This window comes from Euwallacea fornicatus, chromosome 18 (genome assembly GCF_040115645.1).
Source record: "Euwallacea fornicatus isolate EFF26 chromosome 18, ASM4011564v1, whole genome shotgun sequence".
In the NCBI taxonomy this organism is placed as follows: domain Eukaryota; kingdom Metazoa; phylum Arthropoda; class Insecta; order Coleoptera; family Curculionidae; genus Euwallacea; species Euwallacea fornicatus.
Window position 1 is genome coordinate 1,845,878 of NC_089558.1, and position 26,851 is coordinate 1,872,728.

A 26,851-nucleotide genomic window follows, 5' to 3' on the forward strand; every position below is an offset into this window, starting at 1 on the left:
TCAGCAGCGCTCTTTGTACTTCAATCGTGCGTAATGCTGCGTAGGGGCCCTCTTTAAAAATAGGAATTGAAATGAAACACGCATCAGTAGAGTACGTTTTATTTCACAACTCGACTAACTAATTACTTTAGGGGCGTTAGCAGCCACCCACTAGATCTAGTATTGGATAAACTCCAAAAAATAGATATAAATAAATAATATATTCAAATCACATAAAAAGCCTGGCAGATACAAATACGTGAAACTTTCATATCCTAGGTCAGGCCACTAATCACAAACTAGGTCACTTGGAACTTTAATTCGTCCTCTCCAATCGGGCACAGGTCTAATCTGTTCAATTACAGCCACAAGAAATAGTGATATATTTCTTGCGGCGATTTTCACTAGCACTTCACTACAGAGCACAAGCACTGTTATCGTCGGGACAGTTTAACTAGAAATGACTAAACTTTCTTGAATCCACACTGGGTCCCAAGAGTTGGGGCGTGACGTCAGATACACACGGAAAGTTGGAAAGCTTACGTGTGTGTTCAGTCACCTATAACATTGAGTCATCCAGTCTGGAAATAGCTCAGTGATACTTAGCCTCGAAATAGTATTGGGCGACCCCTTCGGGGGGTCATTATAGGTTTATATGGAAGTTTTCATTGGGAGGTAAATTTAGATCGGTGATGCGCGGTCTGGCGAGAGATCGCTTAGTCAGAGATGCACTCGGAGATTTGCTGCGTCTGAGATAACGTTTTTGAATCGCTGCAGTATTGACCTCATCGCAGCAATAACTTAATTATCGTCTCCATCCTTGAAATGAAAGTTATATTGAAATTTCGCCACCAAAAATCCCCCGCTTGTTTTTTTACATTATTAAAATTGTCAATTATCATGCTCATTTGCAAGAGTTTTCGCTGTTGTCGGAGATCGATTACGTGAGAGATGTTCAAGGGAATAATTTTTGGAATTTCGGATTTATAATTTGATCGTCCTAGATGATTCAGAATTTAATCGTGAACAATTATCATGTTAGAAAAATCAAGAGGCTATGAAAGTTTTGAAGCTTTACCCCCATACTGTCGACGAGACCCAGCATGATACACCACTGATTTTGAAATAAATTGACCGGCAAGTCTCGGTATAAAAATATAAAAAATCTTGAGGTTTGGAAACAGGTGTTTTGCTTAGATAAAGTCACGTTGCTACTTTTTGGTTGAGTAACCCATAGTACGCCTATGGTTTTTGAACAACCAACTTGCAAATCTCGCAATTTTCTATGCAAATTTCCAGGTTTGCCACTAGCTTAAACCCAGTTGCCTATTTGGTTTTCCATACTTTCGTTTGAAAATCAGAAAACACACCTCGGCATTGAAGACGCAACTAGTAAATGTGGCACTTCACATGGAAATATCCTGATTTAAAATTTTATTGAAGTCACCGCCGTGCAATCATAGATATCCCAAGTTTTCGAAAACACCTGTTTCACCTTTTTTCTCGTTTTTTATCTCGCAAAAATTATCTAAGAACCAGCTGGAAAATCGTAGATTACACATAAAAATCCTCAGGTGTCTGCATTTTGATTAGACTCTGCATGGTACGCCAATGGTTGTTTGGTGATACCCAAACTGGGCAGCAAAACTAGTTTTAAATTCTGATTCATGGGGTCGCATTCGTATCTATTTTTACAATTTTCAAAGTGCAAAATAGCCAAAATATCTTGAACATGAGCATGACAAAAAGTGATAAAATTGCGTCTGAACAACGTTCAAAGGTAAGTCCCCACTAAACGTTGTCGACCTTCCAGAACGTCCGGGAACATTCCGAAAATCGCCTATTAACGGCGTCCCTACTCAACAAGGGACACCTTCAATCGCCCCGCAACAATACCCCACTCAAACTGGAGGGGTTGGTTTTGGTACCCCACAATTCGCCCCCGGTTCTCGAGGGGTACAGCCCCTGGAACCACATGAAATTCCTTCGGGTGATGAAAGCGTATTTTGGAGAAAATCCCCGCGTACCATGTTTATGGAAGTCCAGCAACTTCCTGCGGCATTACAGGCTCAACCGTGGTATGAAGAGCAAATCGTGTTGAAAAAAGCGAAGGTGGAGTATAGAGAACCGGTGAGAGAGAGTATAGAAGAAGTGCATCTAAAGCCCAGTAAACCTGTGCAGAAGGAAATCCCTCGGGCTGTTTTAGAGGAGGTGCAATTAAAACCTGTCATTTTAGACACCAAGGAGGTCTCTCCGATAATTCAACCTCACGTGGAGAAATCTTTGGCTGAGCGCAGACGTGAGACTTGGCGCACAAGTTTGATCAAACAAGACTCAATAGAAATAGATATAGACACGGTAATGGCAAAGGCTCAGCAAATAGTGCAGAAGACTGTAGAATCACCTGAGCCTCAACAGGCGAAGATTATTCCATGGATTGAGGAGAAAATCGTACTTAAAGCAGCACCAAAAGAGCATATTGCGAAACTGAAGGAAATTCCCAAAGCACAGATAGAGGAAGTCACCCTCAAACAGGTTACATTAGAAGAACTGCAAGCTTTCAAGCAAGCGAAGCTTGAACAACCCAGACAACCTGGAGAACCTATTCCATGGACGGAAGAAGACATTGACTTGAAACCTACCCCACAAGAAATCAAAGAAATCCCTAAAGAAACATTAGAGGAAGTCCATTTGAAACCGGTACAACTCTTGGAACTACTAGAAACCAAAATTACTCCCTTAAGACAAGAAGGAGAACCAATTCCTTGGACTGAAGAGGAAATTCACTTAAAGCACACTTTACCAGAGAAAAAAGAGCTACCTAAAGAAACCATAGAAGAGGTCATTCTCAGACCAGTTTCCTCAGATATCCACTTCAAAGGGGATGAACAACAACCCCAATACTTGGAAAGGAAACCTGGAGAACCGATTCCTTGGATCGAAGAAGACATTCACTTGAAACACCAACTGCCTGAGCATAAAATTGAAGTACCCCATGAACCTTTACAAGGGGTTGCGCTTAGGCCAGCACCCAAGGTGCCCGATGCTATAGACAACGAAATCAGAATTTATTTGTCAGAAAGAGAAGCTGGGCAACCTCTCCCATGGGTAGAAGAAGCCACGAACCGCATGCATGCCTCTGATATAGAGAGAAAGGAGGTGCCTCATTCTCACTTAGAGGAGGTGCCTTTAAGACCTGCAGAAGTGAAACCCAGAGAAGCGCATTTCGAGGAAGCCCAATTTATATCAAAAATAAAAGAAGAAAGAGATATGAGAGAGTATATATCAGCTGCCCAAAAAGCGCAAATTCAACACGTGGAAGATAGCACTGTGTTGGATATTATTGAACACACTACCGAATCAAGAGAATCAAAGTCGGAGGTCAAGAGTTGGGAGCGAGGAGTGAAACCGTCAGAGATTGCTCCTGTTCAACAAATTGAAGATATTAGTACGTTGAAGCTTCAAGAACAAATTGATGAATCAATAAAGCAGAGTTTAGATACGAAAGATTGGAAACGTGGTGCTAAACCACGACCATCAGTTAGAAAAGAAGAACCAATTCCTTGGACTGAACAACAAGTTGTGCTTAAGAAAAGTACAATTGAGAGGAAAGAACCAGTGCATGAAACCATTGAAGCTGTTGAACTGAAACCAAGTATTTTGAGACAGCAAGAAGCCAAAACCACTATTGAACAAAAAGATCAAGTAACAGAAAGAAAAGAAACATCTCAACAAAAGGGAATAATTCAGGCCACTGAAGATAAAACAATAATACAAGTCAAAGAGCAAGAGAAAATTTCTAAGACTCAGACTGTTGACACAAAAACGTGGACCAGGGGACCCAAACCTGTATCTGAAGTTGCAGCAATTCAACAAGTAGAAGATACATCTACTCTCAGCTTACAGCAACAAGTAGATACTCAACAAAGGGAAATTTTACAGGAAAAACCATGGCAAAGAGGTCCAAAACCTTTAGAGAAACCTGAAGAAATAACAAGAAAGCCTGAAAAACCAATTCCATGGACTGAACAACAAGTCACGTTAAAGAAAACTAATATTGAAAGGAAGGCACCTCAGAAAGATACTTTAGAGCAAGTAGAGCTAAAACCTTCAAGAATAATTCCAGAACAAAAATCAGTTGAGCAGAAAACTACAATTACAACTGAAAAAATGAGACTGCCTCAACAGAAGGGATTGTACCAAGTGAGTGAAGATAAAAGCATAATGGAACTTAGGGAAGACGAGAGAGTAGCCAAATCGAAAACTGTGGAAACGAGATCCTGGCAAAGAGGTCCTAAAGAAGATATTGAAGAAGTCTCTGTCACCACCACTCAACAGATCCAAGATGTGAGCAAAGTGAGTTTCAAACAACCTGAAGCTCCTAAAGATATTCTAGATTCTTTGCCTTGGCAAAGAGGCCCTAAGGCTGTTGAAGAAAGACCTGAATTGGTTCCTGCGATGCAAGTCGAAGATACATCAATAGTGGGTGTTAAACAAATCGTTGAAAAAACGAGTTTAGCTCCTATTAGGCATGTTGAAGACAAAACTACCATAGATTTACAAGAGAAACTTACTGAAGAAACATTGCAAGAGAAACCTTGGAAGAGAGGGCCTAAACCTGTAGGGCCACCAAAAGAAGAACCAGTGCCCTGGAATAAACAAGAACTTACCCTTAAACCTACACCAAGAAAACCAGTAGTAGCTGAGATACCAAAAGAGGAACCTACGATTGAAGAAGTAGCCCAGAAACCTGATAGTAAAATAGTACAAAAGGGCTTAGCTCCAGTTCAACATATTGAAGATAAAACTTTAATCGATGTTAAGCAGAAGATTGAAGAGACTACTGTAGAAGAAAAGGATTGGCCTAGAGGGCGCGTACGACCAGAGGAATTATCACCTCGAAAGGAAGAACCTGCTCCTTGGACAGAGCAAGCGATTAGTTTGAAACCTACAAAGAAACCAGTGCCTGAAGCACCAAAGGAAGAAGTTCACGTCGAAGAAATTACTAAAGTAACTGAAAAAATTGGAACTAAAGTTGCAGAGAAGAAGGATATTCAGCATACTGAAGATAAAGTTATTGTTGATTTAGTTAAAAAGAGTGAAGAAGTCTTGGTTGAGAAAAGCTGGAAAAGAGGTAAAAAAGAGGTTACGAAGGACGAAGAAGTTATAGAGACTAAAGAAAAAGTTGTGAAAAAGATTCCCAAATCATCTTCACTATCTCAGGAAGAGGAACCATTACCCTGGAACAAACGGGAGATCAGTTTGAAGCCAACTCCAAGAAAGGTTGAAAAACCAAAAGAAGAAGTTAAGGAAATGGAGGTAGCTCCCGTAAAACAAGTTGAAGATAAAGTGATAATTGGAACTGAAGAAAAGGTCGACGAAACAGTTATGATAGAAAAAACTTGGCCAAGAGGTGCCAAATCAGCGACGGAAATACCTATTGAGGAAAAACCGAAATTGAAAGAGAAGGTTACTACTGATGAAAAGGTAGATGGTAAAGAACAATTGGTTGAGAAAGTTTGGAAGAGAGGTATAAAGCCAGATAAAAAAGATGTACCTAAAACTGAGGAGAAGGTAGTTATTGAACAAACAGAAGAACAGAAGGAAGAGAAAATTTCCAAGAAAAGAACTCCTATACCTAAGAAAGAGGAACCAGTTCCATGGAACCAACAAGAAATCAGCTTGAAACCCACTCCGAAAAAGAGAGTCGATGAAATACCAAAAGAGCAGGAACAACCAGTAGAAATTGTTCCTAGGGAAGAAATTGAAGATAGAATTGTTACTGAAAAGAAAGAGGAAAAGGTCGTTGAAAGCAAGTCTTGGACACGTGGTCCTAAACCTGAAGAAAAGAAGATAGAAGAAATACCTACAATAGAAAAGAAACCTCAGAAGATGCTTCCTCATAGACAAGTGGAAGATAAGGTTGTAACTGACATCAAAGAAGAACAGATAGTAGAAACTAAATCTTGGCGACGTGGCCCTAAACCAGAAGATAAAAAGGTTGATCAAGCTGTAACTGAACAAATAATTGAAGAAAAGACTTTAGAGGCCAAAACCTGGGAGCGTGGTCGTAAATCTGTACAACCTAGAGTGGAAGCAGTTCCTGAAGAAATCATTGAACTTCCAGAAGAAATTGTAGAAAGGAAAACCGTAGTTGATGGTGTTGAGAAGAAAACTGTCACTCAAAAGCGACTGCTGAAAAAGAAAAAGGGCGACGTTGAGGAAACCATTCAAATTGTCACTGTTAAAGAAGAAGGTAAGGCGCCCCAGACAACGATAACTCAGGAGGAGCATGTAGTACCAGAACAACCAACTTACAAAGTTCAAGAGCTCCCAGTGAAAATATCTGAAACTACAGTTATAGAAGAAGGCATACCTATAAAGAAAATCCAGAAGAAACGAGTAATTGAAACTCGAAAGGGAGATAAAAAGGAAGTTACTGAAATTATAAGTACAGAGAAACCTGGTGAAAAACCAAAAACTTCTATAACAGTAAAAGAAATTCCAGTAAGTAAAGAAGAAACTCCTGAAGAATCTGAATTTATAGTTAAGGAACTACCCGTCGAAATTCTGGAAACTGTAGTCACCGAGGCAGGAAAAACTACCCAAAAAACTGTTCAGAAACGAACTCTTCAAAAATACGCAGACGGCAAAGTTGAGACCACAAAAATCGTCACCAAAACTGAAAAAGGTAAAAGACCACTACATGAGATTGAAGTAGAAGAACATGTTGAAGAAGAAGAACCTCTATATTCTATTAAGGAACTTCCAGTTGAAGTCCTAGAATCCACAGTAATTGAGAGTGGAATACCTAAAAAGAAGATCACCAAAAAGAGAGTAATTGAGAAAATTGAAGGTGATAAGAAGCAGTTGACTGAGATTATTACTGTGCAGCAAGAAGAAAAACCAGATGAGACTACAGTTAAGGTTGTAGAAGAAATGCAAAAACCAAAACCGAAACCAAAGAGAATTATTGAAGTACCGAAAGAAGAAGCTCCCGAATGGACCAAAGGTTTCCAGCTTGAGCGTACTAGAAAACCAAAACGTGAAGAAGTCAAAGAAAAAGAAGAAGTAGTTTTGAAGCCTATACCTAAGGAGGTTATTGAGGAATTACCAGAACAAATTCAAGTTTCAACCACCATTGATAAGGGCAAAGTTGAAAATATCGTGACGAAGACTAGAGTAATCAAAAAGCGCAAGGGAAGCAAAGAAGAAACTACTCAGATTGTAACGATTGAGAAAGAGGGTAAAGCTCCAGAGACTTCAATTGTCGTAGAAGAGTTAGAAATACCCGAAGAGCAATTTAAACAGCCAATTTACACTGTGGAAGAATTACCTGAAGAAGTGCGTGAGACCACGGTTACTGAAATGGGAGTCCCTAAAAATAAAATTGAGAAGAAGCGTGTTATCAAAACCACTAAAGACCGTAAGCAAGAAATTACCCAAATTGTTACAATTGAAGAGGAGGGAAAGAAACCTCAGACAATTGTAACAGTTAAAGAAGTAGAACTCACTGAGGAAAATATCCCCACAAAACCTGAATTTGTGGTTGAAGAACTGCCAGTACAAATTCAAGAAATGACTGTATTAGATGAAGGCAAAGTGAAGAAAGTGGTTGAGAAAAAGCGAACAATACAGAAGAGAAAAGATGATATAGTTCAAACCACAGAAATTGTAACTTTAGAAGAAGAAGGAAAACAACCTGAAGTGATTGTGAAAACATATGATATAGCAGCTGAAGAGGTGCCAAGAGAGACTGTTGTATTTGAAGAACTTCCTGAAGATGTGAAGGAAGTAACGGTAATTGAAGGAGATCAAGTGAAGAAGCAGGTGGTCACGAAGAGAACCATCAAAAAGAAAAAAGGAGATAAACATGAAGTGACGGAAATTATGACTGTTGAGGAAGAAGGGAAGAAACCGGAAACTGTAGTTAGTGTCACTGAGGAAGTAGTTCAAAAGAAGAAACCTGTGAAGATTGCAAAACCAGAAGAACTTCCTTGGACTGAACAAGTCGTGCAGCTCAAGAGAGCTCCTAAAGTTCATAAATCAGAAGTTGAGAAGCCTGAAGGAATCCAATTGAAGCCAGTGAAGAAAGGAAAAGTTCCCACAGAAGAGATACCTGTACTAATTGAAGAATTACCGGAAGAAATACAGAATATTACAGTTATTGATGACAAAGGAGAAAGCAAAACTAAAGTAATTAAAAAACGCGTTATTAAAAAGAGAAAGGGGGATAAAGAAGAAACTACTCAGATTGTTACTTTAGAGGAGGCTGGAAAATCTCCAGAGACTACAGTCACAGTTGAAGAATCGCCAATTGAGGAATCAAAGATAGAAGAGTCAATTTACGCTATAGAAGAGCTTCCAGAACAAGTGATCGAAAGCACGGTAACTGATAGAGGGGTTGAGAAAAAGGTTGTTCAAAAGAAAAGAATTATTAAAACTCGTAAAGGAGGTAAAGAAGAAATTACCGAAATTGTTTCTAAAGAAGTAGAAGGCATGAAGCCTGAAGTGATGGTAACTACTCAAGAAATAGAAAGCACTTCAGAAGTCCCCGAACAACCTGCTTACACAATTCAAGAGCTACCAGTTGAAGTTCAAGAGACTGTAGTTATCGATAAGGGTATCTCGAAAAAGAGAGTTCAAAAGAAACGAACATTAAAGAAGGATAAGAAAGACGGGAAACAGGAAATAACTGAGATTATTACCATTGAGGAAGAAGGTAAGAAACCAGAAACTCTAATTGCGACTTACGAAAAAGATGAAATACCCAGTGAAAAACCAGTTATTGAAGAACTCCCTACAGATATACAAGAAGTGACGGTAGTGGAAGGAGATGAGATTAAGAAAAAGGTGGTTAAAAAGAGGACTATCAGGAAGAAGAAAGGTGACGTGGATGAAGTTACCGAAATTGTGACGCTAGAGGAAGAAGGGAAGAAACCTCAGACCGTTGTCACCGTTACTGAGGAAACGTCAAAGACAAAGATACCAGAAATAGTGGAAAAATCTGAAGAAATTCCTTGGACTGAGCAAGTAAAATTAAAGAGAACTAAAAAACCTAAGAAACATGAAGACGAAAAACCTGAGGAAGTTCACTTGAAACCTGTGAAGAAAGAAAAGATTCCAGTTGAAGAACAGCCTCTGATTATCGAGGAACTACCAGAAGAAATACAACGAACCACTATTATAGATGAAGGCGAAGCTAAGACTAAGACCTCCAAAAAACGAATTATTAAGAAAAGAAAAGGAGACAAAGAAGAAACCACAGAAATTGTTACTATAGAAGAAGCAGGAAAGGCCCCAGAAACAACAGTGACTATTGAAGAGAAACCCATAGATGCTGAAAAGATTGAACAATCAATTTATACGGTAGAAGAACTTCCTGAACAAGTAGTGGAGAGTACCGTGATTGATAAAGGAGTGAAGAAGAAGGTAGTTCAAAAGAAGAGAGTGATAAAAACTCGTAAAGGAGATAAAGAACAAGTTACCGAAATTGTTACTCAAGAGGTGGAAGGAAAGAAACCTGAGGTAACTGTTACTACTCAAGAAGTTGAGAGTACTGAAGCAATACCTGAAGAACAGCCAGAATATGTAATTCAGGAACTACCAATTGAAATTCAAGAAACTGTTGTGATTGACAAAGGAGTAACCAAGAAGATAGTGCAAAAGAAAAGAACTCTGAAAAAAGACAAGGCTGATGGCAAACAAGAGGTTACAGAAATAGTAACAATAGAAGAAGAAGGTAAGAAACCAGAAACTATTGTCAGTACTCATGAAGAAATTCAAATGCCAAGTGAAAAACCGGTGATTGAAGAACTGCCGGAAGATATACAAGAAGTTATGGTAGTTGAAGGTGGTCAGATGAAAAAGAAAGTTGTCAAAAAGAGAGTTATAAAGAAGAAAAAAGGTGACAAAGATGAAGTTACAGAAATTGTTACTTTGGAAGAAGAAGGGAAAAAACCAGAGACCGTTGTTAGTATAACTGAGGAGGCGCCAGAAGAAAAGACACCTCATATTGGTAAGGAAATTCCTTGGACTGAGCAAGTTAAGCTTAAACGTCCTCGAAAAGTTAAAAAACCAGAAGAAGAGAAACCTGAAGAAGTTCTGCTAAAACCGGTGAAGAAAGAAAAAATTTCTCTAGAGGAGCAGCCCTTAGTAATTGAAGAACTACCTGAAGAAATACAGCAGACTACAGTAATTGATAAGGGTGTGATGAAAACTAAAGTAACCAAGAAACGAGTAATAAAGAAAAGAACTGGAGATAAGGAAGAAACTACCCAAATAGTCACTGTAGAAGAAGCTGGAAAAGCGCCTGAAACGACTGTTACAGTTGAAGAAATGCCAATTGAAGAAAAGAAGATTGAACAACCAATTTATACAGTGGAAGAACTTCCTGAACAAGTACTGGAAACTACTGTGACTGATAGAGGAGTGAAGAAGAAGGTTATTCAGAAGAAGAGGGTAATAAAGACCCATAAAGGAGACAAAGACGAAGTTACCGAAATTGTTACCAAAGAAATTGAAGGTGAAAAACCTGAGATAACTGTGACTAGTCAAGAAATTGAAGCTACCCAGGAAATAACTGCAGAGCAGCCAGAACATGTGATTCAAGAATTGCCGGTCGAAATACAAGAAACTGTGATAATTGATAAAGGACTTCCTAAAAAGAGAGTGCAAAAGAAACGTACATTGAAGAAAGAGAAGGCTGATGGAAAACAAGAGATTACAGAAATAGTGACAATTGAAGAAGACGGTAAGAAACCGCAAACTATTGTTACCACTCATGAAGAAACTGAGGTTCTAAGAGAAAAACCTATAATTGAAAAATTACCTGAAGATATACAGGAAGTCACGGTAGTAGAAGGAGGGCAATTCAAAAAGAAAGTTGTTAAAAAGAGGGTAATTAGAAAGAAAAAGGATGATAAAGATGAAGTAACAGAAATTATTACTTTAGAGGAAGAAGGAAAGAAACCAGAGATTGTTGTGAGTGTGACAGAAGAAGCACCTATAGAGAAGAAAGTCAAGAAACTCCAGAAACCTGAAGAAATTCCTTGGACCGAGCAAGTCAAACTGAAAAGCCATCGACAAATTAAAAAACGAGAGGACGAAAAACCTGAGGAAGTTCAGTTGAAACCTGTGCAGAAAAGGTTAGAAGAAGAACAACCTTTAATCATAGAAGAACTTCCCGAAGAAATCCTAAAGACTACTGTCATAGACGAAGATACAACCAAAACCAAAGTAGTCAAGAAACGAGTAATCAAGAAGAGAAAAGGTGACAAGGAAGAGACTACTCAAATTGTTACTGTGGAAGAAGCGGGAAAGGTTCCAGAAACTACCGTGACAGTAGAACAACAACAAATAGAAGAAGAGAAAGTGGAACAACCAATCTACACTGTAGAAGAACTCCCTGAAAAAGTAACAGAGAGTACTTTTATGGAACGTGGTATTAAGAAGAAGGCAGTGCAGAAAAAGAGGGTAATTAAGACCCGTAAAGGTGACAAAGAAGAAGTTACTGAAATTGTGACTAAAGAAATTGAAGGAAAGAAACCCGAGGTAACAGTCACTACCCAAGAACTTGAAATAACTCAAGATATACCTGAAGAACGACCTGAATTCATAATCCAAGAACTTCCTGTTGAGATACAGGAAACTGTTGTAATTGACAAAGGAGTTCCTAAAAAGAAAGTGCAAAAGAAGCGGACCTTGAAGAAAGAGAAGGCGGATGGTAAACAAGAGATAACAGAAATAATTACAATAGAAGAAGAAGGGAAAAAACCTGAAACACGAATAAGTATCCACGAGGAAGAAGGACCAGCTTCAAAATCAATAATCGAAGAACAACCAGAGGAAATTCAAGAAATTGAAGTTGTGGACAAAGGAGTAGTCAAGAAGAAGATACTGAAGAAACGCATAATTAAGAAACGAAAGGGTAGTGTAGATGAAACTACTCAAATTGTTACGCTAGAAGAAGAAGGCAAAAAGCCCAAGACAGAAGTTACTGTTACTGAACAAGAGATACCGAAAGAAGAACTAAAGATCATTGATACAAAACCAAAGCGCAAAATTAAAAAACCAAAAGAATTTCTTCCTGAAATTTTCCAAATTGAAGAACTTCCAGAAGAAGTGCAAGAAGTTGTGGTCACTGATAAAGGAGTGACTAAGAAGAAAATAGTGAAAAAGCGAGTAATTAAAAAACGAATCGGTGACAAAGAAGAAACGACCAACATTGTTACCGTTGAAGAAGAAGGAAAAAGCCCTCAAACTACTGTCACCATTGAAGAAGAAACCCTCCCTGAACAAGAAATTGAACAACCAATTTACAAAGTTGAAGAACTCCCTATAGAAATTCTGGAAAGTACTGTAATCGATCATGGAGTAAAGAAAAAGAAAGTGCAAAAGAAACGTGTAATTAAAACCATTAAAGGTGACAAACAAGATGTCACCTCCATTACTGTGACCGAACATGAAGGACAACTTCCAGAAGTGACAGTTGAAACTGAAGAAATTGAAGCACCAAGAACTGAAACTGTAAGAGCTCAAGAAATCGAAGCAATTGAGGAACTTCCAGTGCAGATTCGCGAGGAAATTGTTTACGAGCGAGGAGTTCCTAAGAAGAAAGTTGAAAAGAAGAGAACAATCAAGGAGAAAAAGAAGGATGGCAAGAGTGAAATAACTGAAATCGTTACAATTGAACAACAAGGAAAACCACCAGAAACTGCAGTTACCATTTATGAGGAATCTACAAAACAACCTCGAGAGCAACCTCTGATCCAAGAATTCCCAGAAGAAGTTAAAGAAGTAATAGTTGAAGACCAAGGTGTGATTAAGAAAAAGAAAATTAAGAAACGCGTTATTAAAACGAAGAAACCTGACAAAGATGAAATCACCGAAATTCTGACTATTGAAGAAGAAGGTAAAGCCCCTCAAACTACCGTTACAGTAACCGAGGAAGAAATTGCCCCAGAAGAAGCTTTACCTCTTAAGATACGACGTCCAAAGAAGAAAATACCAGCAATACAGGTGGAAGAACTACCAGAAGAAATCCAAGAACTTGTCATAGTTGATAAAGGAGAAACCAAAAAAGTCCTCAAAAAGAAGAGAGTTATAAAAAAACGTAAAGATGATAAAGAAGAAACAACTCAAATCGTGACAATAGAAGAAGAAGGAAAAGCACCTCAAACGACCGTTCTAATTGAGGAAACACAGCTACCAACAGAAAAGGTTGAACAACCAATTTATGTTGTAGAAGAGCTACCCGAACAAACTACCATAGCTACCGTTACTGAGGATGGTATCAAGAAAAAGAAAGTGCAGAAGAAACGAGTCATTAGAACTAGAAAAGGAGATAAAGGAGAAATTACCACTTTAACTACCACCGAAGAAGAGGGTAAGAGACCTGAAACTACTGTAACAACCGAAGAAATCTCACTTGAAGAAATTCCAGTTGAACCTGAGTATATTGTTAAGGAACACCCAGTTGAATCTCAAGAAGTCGTTATTATCGAAAGAGGACTTCCCCAGAAAAAAAAGACATTGAAAAAGCGTACGTTAACAAAGAAAAAAGATGGGAAAGAAGTTGTAACGGAAATTATTACTTTGGAAGACCAAGGAAAAGCACCTTTAACAACAGTAGTAACATTTGAAGAAACTGGACCTTTAGAAATACCTGAAAGTCCAATTATTGAAGAATTACCTGAAGAAGTAACTGAAGTAGTAGTTATGGACCAGGGAGTCAAGAAGAAGCAGGTAGTCAAAAAGAGAGTTATCAAAAAGAAAAAGAAGGGCGGTAAAATTGAAATCACAGAAATAGTAACTCGTGAGGAGGAAGGAAAGAAACCAGAGACTTCAGTGGTTATAACTGAAAAAGACACAATCGAGAAGAAAAAGAAAATAAAAGAGAAACCCACAGACCTACCCTTGATGGAACAGGTTCAATTGAAGAAAACTCCCAAAAAGAAGAAACCTGAGAAAGAGGAGCTGGAGCCTAGTGAGCTTAAACCTTTTAAACCTGAAGAAATAGTTCAAGAGCTACCTGAAGAAATACTGGAAACTGTAGTAATAGAAAAGGGAGTGCCTAAAAAGAAGATTATTAAGAAACGTGTAATAAAGAAGAGGCGTGGTAGTAAAGAAGAAACTACCGAAATTTTAACCACCGAAGAAGAGGGCAAAACCCCTCAAGTCACAGTATTAGTTGAAGAAGCAGAAGCTGATTCAGAACAGCCTATTTTCGCAGTACAAGAACTTCCCGAAGAAGTATTTGAGACAACTGTAATTGATCAAGGGCAAAAGAAGAAGAAAGTGCTAAAGAAAAGGGTTATTAAAACTAGGAAAGGGGACAAAGAAGAAATAACACAAATAGTGACCACTGAACAGGAAGGTAAACTGCCTGAAACAACCGTTACAGTTGAAGAAATTGTGGCACCTCTTGAAGAAATTCAACCGCAGTATGAGATCAGTGAAATGCCAGTGCAAATCCAAGAAAGTATCGTTATTGACCACGGAGTAGCGAAAAAACGAGTAGAGAAGAAGAGGACTCTCAAGAAGAAGAAGGATGGTAAAGAGCAAGTGACTGAAATTATTGTAACGGAAGAAGAGGGGAAGAAACCAGAAACTACTGTTGTAGTTCATGAAGAAGTAGCACCATTTGAAGAAGAATATATTCCCGTAGCTAAAATTGAAGAACTTCCAGAAGAAATAGAAGAATCTACATTTGTGGATAAAGGAAAAGTCAAAAAGAAGATTGTCAAGAAACGAGTAATTAAGAAGAGAAAAGGAAGTAAAGATGAAGTAACTGAAATTCGCACTATTGAAGAAGAAGGGAAAAAACCCGAAACCACAGTAGTTGTAACTGAAGAAGAAATCCCAGAAGAAAAGGAGGTAGTGAAAATTAAACGAACTAAGAAAACCAAGAAGGAAGTAGTTGACGAGAAGCGTCAACAAATGCCGGAGGAAGAATTGACAATAATTGAAGAACTGCCCGCAGAAGTGCTAGAAAGTACTACCATTGAAAATGGTGTGGTCAAGAAGAAGAAGATAAAGAAGCGCATTATTAAGAAGAGACGTGGTAGTAAAGAAGAAACTACACAAATTGTCTCAATTGAAGAGGAAGGAAAAGCCCCACAAACAACTGTAGTTATTGCTGAAGAAGAAGTACCTAAAATTACGTCTGAGCAACCAATTTACACTGTAGAAGAACTCCCTGAACAAATCTTTGAAACCACAATAATAGAACAAGGTCGTCCCAAGAAGAAAACTGTCAAAAAGAGGGTAATAAAGACCAAAACAGGAAACAAACAAGAAATAACTGAAATCATCACCACACAAAAAACTGGTGAATCTCCGCAAACTGAAATAATTACACATGAGGAATTAGTTCCCTTCGAAGAAGCTCCTATAGAGCCTGCGTACCCGGTAGAAGAGCTTCCAGTACAAATTCAAGAAACCGTAGTTATCAAAGATGGAGTAGCAAAGAAGAAGATTGTTAAGAAACGAACAATGAAAAAGAAAACGAAAGAGGGAAAAGATGAAGTTACAGAACTTGTTACTGTAACTGAAGAAGGCCAAAAACCACAAATCACCGTAACAGTTCATGAAGAAGAAAGTGAAAATCTCGAACGTCCGGTGATTGAAGAAATTCCTGAAGAAGTCCAAGAAATTAGTGTAACTGAACATGGGGTAACAAAGAAGAAACTCAAAAAGAAGAAGGTTTTAAAGAAACGTGAGGGAGATAAAGAAGAGACTACTGAGATTATTGTTATTGAAGAAGAAGGCAAAGAACCTGAGACTACCGTGGTCGTTACTGAAGAGCCAATTAAGATAGTTAAGAAAAAGAAAACTGTGAAGAAGCCTAAAAAGGATGAAACTCTCACAACGCCTGAGGGATATCTTTTTGTTCCTTATCTAGAACAAAAGGAGGCAGAGCCAGAAGATATCTTGGATATGCTTGAAGTTGAATTAATTAAAATGCGTCTTGCTAGAGATATGCCAGACCATGTAGCTCCTGAAGATCTTCCTAAATACACAGTAAAGGAATTGCCTGAAGAAATTCAAGAAACCACAGTCATTGAAGAAGGAGTGCCCAAGACTGTCAAAACTCGTAAGAGAGTTATCAAAAAGAGACAGGGAAGCAAAGAGGAGACTACAGAAATTGTTTCTGTAGAAGAAGAAGGAAAAACTCCCCAGACTACCGTTACTGTTTTGGAAGAAGAAGCTAAACCTCAATACACCGTTGAAGAACTTCCTGAAGAAGTTGTAGAAACTATTGTAATGGAACGAGGAAAGCCCAAAAAGAAGATCCAGAAGAAGAGAGTAATCAAAACTCGTAAGGGAGATAAACAAGAAATTACCCAGATAGTCACTACCGAGGTAGAGGACAAAGCCCCTGTGACAACTGTTGAAGTTACTGAAATACCAGCCAGTGAAATAGAAGCTCAACCTCAGTATGAAGTTGAAGAACTCCCAGTGCAAATTCACGAAACTATAGTTACTGAGGGAGGCATTACAAAGAAAAAGGTGCAAAAGAAGCGTACTATAAAAAAACGCAAAGATGGAAAAGAAGAAACCACACAAATCCTCACAGTTGAAGAGGAAGGCAAGAGGCCTGAAACTTTTATTACCGTAGAAGAAACCCCAATTACTGAAGAAGAAGAAATACCTGAAACTATTGAAGAATTACCTGTAGAAATTCAAGAGGTTAACGTCATTGAAGATGGGATAAAGAAAAAGAAGGTAGTTAAGAAACGTGTTTTGAAAAAACGACGGGGTAGTAAGGAAGAGAAGACAGAAATTGTTATTGTAGAGGAAGAAGGTAAAGCTCCACAGACTACTGTATCTGTAGAAGAGTTGGTAGAGGAAAAACCCAAGAAGAAAACGAAGAAGTCTGTGAAACCTGAAGAAATTCCTTGGACTGAACAAGTCAAATTGAAGCCCTCAAAGAAGACGCCAAAGGACATTCAAAAACCTGAATTTGAACAGGTTGAGCTCAAACCATTTGATGTTCCAGAAGAAGAAGAACTAGTTTTCAAGGTCGATGAGGTTCCCATTGAAGTTAAAGAAACGACGATCATAGATCAAAAGAAAGTAGTTAAGAAAAAAGTAGTGCGTAAAAAGAAAGGAGATAAGGAAGAATTGACTGAAACTATAACTGTTGAAGAAGAGGGAAAAGTACCAGAAACTACTGTTACTAGCGAAGAAATTGAAGCACCCATTTACACCGTGGCAGAACTTCCGGAAAAAGTTGTAGAAACTATTGTTATTGAACATGGAGTTCCTAAGAAGAAAATCACAAAGACACGCAAGATTGTGAAAAAACATGGTGATAAGAAGGAAACTACCAATATTGTTACTACTGAAAAAGAAGGTGCATTACCAGAAACTGTAGTAACTGTAGAAGAAGAGGTTCTACCTATTGAAGCTCAAGAAGAAGAACCTCAATTCCTAATAGAAGAAGTTCCAGTTGAAATCCAAGAAACCATTGTTATGGATAAGGGAATTGCTAAGAAAAACGTCGTTAAGAAAAGGAAGATTAAGAAACAAAAAGGCGACAAAGAAGAAACAACTGAAATCGTCACAATTGAGGAAGAAGGGAAGGAACCAGTGACTACAGTTGTTGTAACTGAAGAAGAGAAACCTGTTGAGAAGAAATTGAAAAAGGTAAAGAAAGTGAAGAAGGAAAAAAGTACCGAAGAAACTTTAGTAACTTCCGATGGATATTTAATTGTCCCTGGTTTAGAAGAAGTAAAAGAAACAACCCCAGATGAAGTTTTGGAACTTCTAGAAATAGAATTAATCAAAATGCGCCTTGACAGAGATCTTCCAGAACACATAGCTCCAGAAGATTTACCGAAATATATAATGAAGGAATTCCCCGAAGAAATAACGGAAACTGTAGTAATCGAAAATGGAATTCCTAAGAAAATCATCACTAGAAAGAGAGTAATAAAGAAAAGAAAGGGAAGCAAAGAAGAAACAACTGAAATTATCACTGTTCAAGAAGAAGGAAAAGCTCCTACGACCTCTGTTGTAGTCCATGAAGAATATGCACCAAACGAGAAACAATCTCTATATTCAGTGGAAGAACTGCCCGAAGAAATCTCTGAAACTACTGTAATTGAGAAAGGAATACCTAAGAAAAAATTACAGAAAAAGAGGGTAATAAAGACGCGGAAAGGAGATAAACAAGAGGTTACTGAAATTGTTACTACTGAACAAGAGGGCAAAGCTCCCATTACTCATATCCATGTAGAAGAAATTGAAGCGCCAACTGAAGAGACTAAGGCTCAACCCGAACTTTTAGTCGAAGAATTACCTGTACAAATTCAAGAAACTATAGTTATCGAAGATGGAGTGGCAAAGAAGAAAGTGCAGAAAAAACGTACCATCAAGAAGCGAAAGGGAGACAAAGAAGAAACTACTCAGATTACCACTATTGAAGAAGAAGGGAAGAAACCTGAGATGATCGTTACTGTCGCAGAAAAAATAGTTGAAGAAGAACAGGTTCCTCAAATCGTAGAAGAAATGCCTGAACAAGTACAGGAAGTTACTGTGATTGAAGAAGGTATTCCTAAGAAGAAGACAGTGAAAAGAAGGGTTATTAAGAAGAGACGTGGTAGCACGGAAGAAAAGACAGAAATTGTTACTGTAGAAGAAAAGGATAAGGCACCACAAATTATTGTTACAGTAGAGGAAGAAAAGCCTAAAAAGAAAAAGAAGCAATCTGAAAAAGTGGAAGAAATTCCTTGGACTGAGCAAGTGAAACTAAAACCATCAAAAAGGAAACCAAAAACTACAGAAAAAACCACGTTAGAAGAAGTGGAGCTAAAACCATTTGAAGTGCCAGAAGAGGAAGAACCAGTCTTCAAAGTTGAAGAACTTCCCTTAGAAATCAAGGAAACCACTGTTATTGACCAGAAAGGAGAAACCAAAAAGAAAATCGTCAAAAAGCGAGTTATTAAGAAACAGAAAGGAGACGTTCAAGAACGTACTGAAATTACCACCACTGAAGAAGAAGGAAAAGCCCCAGAGACCACTGTAACTATGGAAGAAATCACATCTCTAGAAAAAGATACTCCTGTGTATACAGTAGAAGAACTTCCTGAACAAATACAAGAAACTGTGGTTATTGAGAAGGGAGTTCCTAAGAAGAAAGTAACAAAAACTCGCAAGATCGTGAAAAAAGATGGAGATAAACAGGAAACTACTAAAATTGTAACAACTGAAAAAGAAGGTGAATTACCAGAAACTTCAGTAACTGTAGAAGATGTTTCGCCTATTGAAGCTAAACATGAACAATTTTTGTACCCAGTAGAAGAGTTACCTGTAGAAATACACGAAACCATCGTAATGGAAGAAGGGATTCCCAAGAAAACTATTGTCAAAAAACGCAAGATTAAGAAGCAAAAGGGAGACCAACAAGAAACCACTGAAATCACCACAGTAGAAAAAGAAGGTGAGAAACCCCAGACTACAGTTACAATAATCGAGGAAGAAGCACCAGAAGAACTTCCCTCTAAACCCGTAGTCGAAGAACTTCCTGAAGAAATAGAACAAACAACTGTGATCGAAGAAGGTAAACCTAAAAAGAAGACTGTTAAGAAGAGGAAGATCAAAAAGAAGGAAGGAGACAAAGAAGAAACTACTGAAATTGTTACGGTTGAAGAGGAAGGTAAACAACCTGAAGTTACTGTGTCTGTCATTGTTGAGACCATAACCCAAGTTGAAGACATTGTCGTCTTGAAAGTCGATGAGGATAAACCTAAGAAGAAAAAGATTAAGAAAGTTACACTAGATCAAGAACAAATGAAGCCAGAGGAAATTAAACTTAAACCAACTATATTGCCAGAAAAACCAGAAAAAGCAGAAGTTGAAGAATTTGCCTTACCAGAGTTAGTTAAATTAAAGAAGACCACTAGAGTTGAAAAACCAGAAGAAACGGAAGATCTTGAGAAAGTGTTGCTAAAGAAGGTGGACCAACCTGAATTACAGGAAGCCACCGTTGTTGAAAAGAAGATGAAATTGAAAAAGAAGAAAAAGCAACCAATAGATCTTCCAGAGATTCCAGATGGTGAGAAATATATTCCAGAAGTAGCAGAGAAGTTTGAATTTGAAGAGCAACCAGAAGAAGAGGAAGAAACTCCACAAACTCCTTGGAGGCGCCAGCCTAAACCAAAAGTAGAAGAACAAATGGAAGAGATGCCAGGTTTAAAGATTGGCAAAGGAAAAATACCAAAAACCGAAGAGCTACAAGAAGAAGTTAAACTTAAACCTGTCAAACGCAGCAAGAAAGAGGATGTAGAAATCCCTGAAATATCTAAACCGATTGACATTACTGGCAGTGAGTTTGAGCCTAAGGACTTTGATAAAATCGATGTTAAACCAACAAAAAAGAAGCAAAAAGAGAAGAAAAAACCTGAAGATGTTACGGTTATTGAACTCACTCCAACCGAAATACCTGAAGAAGAACATGCTCCTGATGAAATAACTCCATGGCGAAGAACCCCCAAGAAGAAGGACGAAGAAACTCCAGAGGTCAAAGAGTGGCCTCGCGGTAAAAGGAAGCCTGTTCCAGAGGAACTACCAGAGGAAATCAAACTCAAACCATTCGTTAAACCTTTGCCAGAAGAACTTGAATATAAAGTTACCACCGAAAACGTAAAACAAGAATTAGCGTATGAAATACCTGAAGACACATACACTGATGAGCTAAAACTCGAAGCTCCAGAGAGACCTCAACCAGAAGAGGAAGAAGAAACTATCACTACAACTAAAATTATAAAGAAGAAGAAAGTTAAACGTCCGAAGAAACCTGAAGAAGAAGAAGGGCCGGAATTAGTCCCTACTCAAATTGAGGATGTTGAGGAACTTCCGGAACAGCCCGAGGTGTCGGAGACTGAAATTATTTTAACTGAAAAGGTGAGAAAGCCAACGGAGGCTTTAATAATTGATGAAGAGAAGCCTAAGGAAGAAGAAGAGAAATTCGCTAAGGACATCGAAGTTCAAGTTGTTTCCAAAAAGGTGAAGGTGCAGAAGAAACGTACGGTAAAGTTTGATGACAGTCAGCCTTTACCAGAGCTGGAAATTATTTCCCAGAAGCGCACCACAGAGGTTACAGACAAAATCCCAGAGGAAGAAATAACAGAGCACACAGGTTTACACGAAGAGACCACAATTCAATCCTCCTTAGTCCAAAAAACTTTGGGCAAAAGAGTTCGCACTAAAACCATCGCGCCAAGATTTACAAAACGCGTTGAGCCTGTTGCTGTAGAGGAGGGTAAACCCACTCGCTTGGTGTGCCAAGTGGAGGGTACACCTTTCCCTGAGATCACATGGTACAAAAATGCGGAGGTATTCCATGGAGACGAACATGCTACTATTACAGTTGTAGAAGACACGGTGACACTCGAATTCTCCAAAGTGACTCCGCAGGATGTGGCAGTTTATTCCTGTAAAGCCAGAAATCCTGCAGGGGTAGCAACTTCGACTGCAAATTTGGTTATATTAGGTATTACTGAGTGTTGGTTTTGTGCGTTGCATTTCTGAGTGTATATTTGGTATTCATTATAAATAAAAATATGGTTTTTCGTGGCTTTTTTACTAACCCTACTCACAAGTGATCCAATCAGAGTCTAATATTAGGTTTATTCTAGAAAAAGAAGAGTTCGGAGTGGCTCCTCGCTTCACCCAGCCCCTAAAACCCAAAATCGCAGAAGAAACGTTTAAAACCCTTCTCCAGGCAACAGTAATAGGACAACCTACCCCCATAGTTAAATGGTTCAAAGAAGAAGAAGAGTTGAAACCCCAACCAGGACGTCAAATCACCTACGATATCAAAACTGGAGAAACCACACTGGAAATCCTGCACCCTACCCCGGAGGATGAACGCATCTACAAAGTGGTAGCAGAAAACAAGTTTGGAACTGCAGTCTGCAGGGCCAACCTGGTAGTATCCAAAATGCTAGATATCCAGCAACCAATTGTAATGCAAGCACCGAAAATCATCAAACCCATCAAAGCTGTGGTAGCTAAATCCACTGAAGAAGTGGTGCTTGAAGCAGAAGTTGAAGGCATTCCTAAACCTGAAGTCAAATGGTTTAGAAACGGGAAGGAAATAAAGCCTAACGAGAAGTTTGAAATTACAGAAACTGAGACTACAACTACATTGAAGATCGATAAGAACGTGCCTAAGAAGGAGAAAGCTGGGAAATATGAGGTGGTTGCTACCAATCCAAGGGGAGAAGCCAAGTCTACCAGCACTGTGGTTATAACTGATGAAACTAGCGAAGCGCAAGCTCCCAGATGGGTGAAACCCATAAAACCACAAATAGTCCAAGAAGGGGAGGTGGTTATAATGGATAGTGTGGTAGAAGCAGTGCCGACGGCCACGTTCCAATGGTACATCAAGGACGTCCCATTGGTTTCAACCCCCGATGTCCGAATTGTGACAACAGACAACAAATCCACCCTGCTAATCAATGAAATCACCCCAGAGTTTGCGGGGCCAATCACCTGTAGAGCAGAAAACGTAGCAGGATCTCTTACACATACTGCAAACATCATAATCCTCAAGGAAACTCCAATTGAAGAGACTGAAGAATTGATTTACCCGAGATTTGTCAAAACTATTGCTCCAGTTTGCGTCATGGACGGGGAGAAAGTGACGTTCAGTTGTGTGGTAGTGGGCAAACCCACCCCGAAGGTGCAATGGTTCCACAATGATTTGCCCATAAGGGAAGCTCAGGATATAGTTGTTAGTCAAGATACAGAAGGAGTATGCAGTTTGGCTATCTCAGAGGCTTTTCCGGAAAATGCAGGGGAATATATTTGCAGGTAAGTTGGATGTATTCGTAGTACAGGTTAGTTCTAGTTAGGTTCAAGCTCTTGTTTCGCTTTAATGGACAAAGTAACCCTAATGCCTGTAGAATTTCAATGTATAATAGATAACTCTTCAAGATATTTGTTTTTTGTTAAACTCTACAAATACTCCAAGATGTGAGAACTCGTTGTGGAGAAAACTTGTACTATTGTATGGAAACTAGTGATGAACACTTTGAGAATCTCATTAATTCAATCAACTTTTTCTGTCAATTTAGGACCAATGGCACCTATTCTTTGTGGTCTAAAATTAGCAGAAAAAGAGTGATTTTGTAAAAAAAATAAATTGGAAACTAGTTCTTATCAGAATCACTGAAATGCGTATTTGCTTAACACTCTAAAAAAGAAATTCCTAAGCACCAACTCTTCCGTTTCGTTTTCACTAGGCCACCCTATATCCGCCATTATTGGTTCCTCCTCAACGACATAAACATCACTTACGTCTTATTTTAGGGCTGTAAACAAAATCGGCGAGGCAATATGCAAAACAACTTTGGTAGTTGAACACTACGAATACGTTCCGGACTCAGAACTGGGTCACATGACCTCAGATGAAGATTTATTAGACAGGACGATAAGCGAAGGTCCCATTACTTCAGACGAAGAAGAATTCGCCCCTAGAATCATCAAGAAATTACCACAGGTGGTGCAGACTAAGGATGGACATGCCACAAGGTAAAAATTCCAAGTAAAAATTTCTGAACTTCACATTAATCGTTTTGTCCGTAGGTTGGAAGTCAAAGCTGTTGGTAGGCCGAAACCCAAAGGAAAATGGCTGAGAGAAGGCCAGGAAATCAAACCCTCTAGCGAATTTATCATTGAGAGCTTCGAAGATGGAACATCAGTCCTCACCCTTCCTGAAACATATCCAGATGACGTCGGAGAAATTGTTTACGAGGCACAAAACCCGCTAGGTGTCGCTAGCACTGTGACACACCTCCTCGTCGAAAGCGTGGAAGGTAATATTGGGCCTGTTTGCCAAAAAAACTTTTATAATTTCTCTTGCAGCGTTCTCTTGAAGCCCTCGAAACTCCCTCTATTTTCTTTGTTTGTAATTTTGCCCCTCCCCTTCTCACACTTTACAAATCACAACAACACTTCAATGTTGTTCTGTTGTCTCTTTTCAGCTTAATAGAGATCTAATTGGTATTGAAATTTCTAGGTATAATTGGTACTAAAATGTACCGCAAACCCGAATGGGTAACTCATATGGAAGAACTCTCTACAGCTCTTAAAGGTAAATATCCGGCAAGCACCTCTTCGCATGCATGTTCTATGGACTTATCAGCTGATAGCTTAGAAACTAATAAAGTAAAAGGTAAAGTATCTGCTGATTCGCTGAGATCCGCTTTAAGCAGTCTATGCGACGACGAAATTCCATTTTACCTGAGGGGTTCCAGAAAGAACTCTGAAGCTTCAGTTCAGAGCGAACCTACAAACCAAAGATCTAAATATAAAAATGACTTTATCTCTGCTACCATGACAGACTATTTGAATTCTCACAGACACTCTGTTGGGTCAGTCATGGAGCTGATATCCTCAACTAAGCCTGAGGCGACACACTATGAGAGTTTTGATGTAATTGATAATGACTATGAGGAATTGACCTCAGGGGACGCCGAGGAGTTCTATGATGAAGCTCAAGATGAGCATGAGTCATTCTTTATTTTATCGCCCATTGAAGAGAAGAGTGAACCTTCTACGAGGTCCAGCAGTTTTAGAGGGAGCAGCGGTTCTGAGCATAGGAAATATTCCTCTTCTTATAGCACTTTGCCCAAACAAGAAGATCAGGATTTCTTGGCTCAAGAGCGCTTTCACACTATTCCCAGAGGCAAAAATGAGACATCAATGAGCAAAACCTACTATGACAATACCATGTATCCCTTGGAACCTAGGGAAATTGATCCAAGTGCCTTTTTCCAACTGCACACTGCGGATTCTCAGGAAGAGCTGCAGGAGTTTCTGCTATTAGAGAGTGAGTGTATGAGCGATAGAGGTAGAGGGCTGGCTTCTGCTTTCAGCCCTGATAATGACGAAGATGGAGAAGAAGGTAAACTAACGGTAGATTTCGTGTGTGGCTTGTTTTGCTCTAATATACATTGCGTGTCCATTTTTTGAATTTGTTTAGACCAGTAAGTTCCTCTGTCCAGCATGGCCAGGCAATAAACCGATTTGATTGAGAAGACCAAGGTAATGTTCCCCGTCATCAGATTGATCAGAGTGTCCTGTTAGCGATAAAAGTCGACAATAAAAAAATAAGAGGTCTAGGCCTTAAGGTCTACACAGTACAGAAAAATGTAGTAAAACTCCATTTCGGTACCATTCGGTGAGATTTTGCTCTTTTATAAATTGCAATTAAGCAGCAATCATTTAAGCAAACGCCCCCTTATGTCTGTTTCGTATTATTTACGAGATATAGAGTCCCAAAATACGCAGCCAAATTTGCAAAAAACTGATTTTGATGTCGTCTTCTACTAGAAAGATTGAAAACTATAATAGAATTAGAAGAAGATAGAGTAGTACGACTTTTCTCACTATCAAAGATAACCTACTCCTTTTGAATGCCATGTTGCATTTTGCATTTGATCAGCACATCATAGCACAAAACACCCCGCCATATTGAAATTCACGACTCGTCCAAAATCTAAGAAAATCATGAATTTGCAGCTGTCCACTCTGTACCTACCTTCGTCAAGGAAATCACAGATATCCGTACCACTGAAGCTGAAACTATTGTGTTTGAAGCACTTTTTACTGGAACTCCAACTCCAGGTAAGTTCCCCAACGAAAACAACATTTTATCAGTATTTTCATGTCTTATTTAATTAGATGTGATTTGGTACCACGACAACAAAATACTGCGCAATGACGAACACGTCAAAATTCGCATTGAATCTAACAGAACCATCTGCACCATTACCGATGTCACCAAAACCTACGTAGGCACTTACACGTGCAAAGCCATCAGTGAAATTGGAGAAGCGGTCACTACAGCCCACTTATATGTTCAGGAGATCCCTGAACAGGCCAAGCAGGAAATCAGACTAAAGAGAGCTAAAGAAGAAGAGGAGAAGATTAAAAAAGAGAAAGTAACTATTGAGAAGAAGAGAGAAGTGAGGAAAAAACAAAGAGCTTCTTTGAAAACTGAAGAAGACATTAAACCGATTGGAGTAACTGAAGTGCAGCCTCAAGAGGCTACTGAGGAGATTACTGTCCCTACGATAGAAGAAGTCAAAGCAAAGCCAATTTTGGACATTCAAGAACCATTAAAAACTGAGGCTGTAGCCTCGTGTAAGAAAATTGATGAAAAAGAAGAAACTTCTTCATTGGCGAAAGTCACAGAGAAGCTTTCTCCTGCGGAACCTTTGAGAATAGATGAAATTCTTGCTGAAGAAATCATAAAAGACATTGAGAAGATCTTACCCCAAACTGCCAGGGCTAAACCCACCACTCAGGAAGGAGTTGAAGATACTATGAACATCACTGAAATTAAGCTAGAACAAATAATCGAAAGATGCGAGAAGATTATCCGGAAGAGTGAAGTGAAGATGGCTAGAGAAGTTTCCCATATGCTGGAACTCATCAATGCTAAAGAGTTCGGCCCTGGACAAGCACCTCTAAGAGAAATAGCCGAAATTGTCTATTTACTGAAGAACGGAATTACCGTCAAAGAAGTCACAGTTCTCTATGACGACAACAAATTTCCGTCATTGAAGACACCAGAAGCTCAATCTGCAATGGTTAACGTAGTGGAGAGGAAAGGCCATGGGGCCTTAATTTCGGAAGTTCTAACTGAAGAAACCACGTTAGAAGAAAGCGTATTAGCGGCCACTGTTGGATTCAGAGCCATGATGAAGATGGTGGAGGCCAACTACGTCAGCGTTGAGGAGATTTTGACCAACTTCAAGCCTGAAGACTTCGTGCAGAGAGCTTGGGAAGCTACTGAAGTCACTGAGGTAAAATATTTTGTATTTCGCGAATATTCTTAAACTGGCTGCCCCTT

The 26,851-nt window shown here is 38.9% G+C and overlaps 1 protein-coding gene across 4 annotated transcripts in view; it reads left to right on the forward strand.

The window, feature by feature from the left end:
- Window positions 1–26,851, forward strand: part of LOC136344957 (titin-like) — a 156,383-nt gene that overhangs the window by 82,548 nt on the left and 46,984 nt on the right. For 3 of the 4 annotated variants that reach the window (XM_066292892.1, XM_066292890.1, XM_066292888.1), the window contains 7 exons: window positions 1,793–21,478; window positions 21,624–22,803; window positions 23,302–23,523; window positions 23,578–23,807; window positions 24,011–24,085; window positions 25,516–25,620; window positions 25,678–26,804. In XM_066292892.1, coding sequence (XP_066148989.1) covers window positions 1,793–21,478; window positions 21,624–22,803; window positions 23,302–23,523; window positions 23,578–23,807; window positions 24,011–24,085; window positions 25,516–25,620; window positions 25,678–26,804 — 22,625 coding nt within the window. The remainder of the gene's footprint in view (window positions 1–1,792; window positions 21,479–21,623; window positions 22,804–23,301; window positions 23,524–23,577; window positions 23,808–24,010; window positions 24,086–25,515; window positions 25,621–25,677; window positions 26,805–26,851) is intronic. The other variant, XM_066292891.1, reaches the window with a different exon arrangement.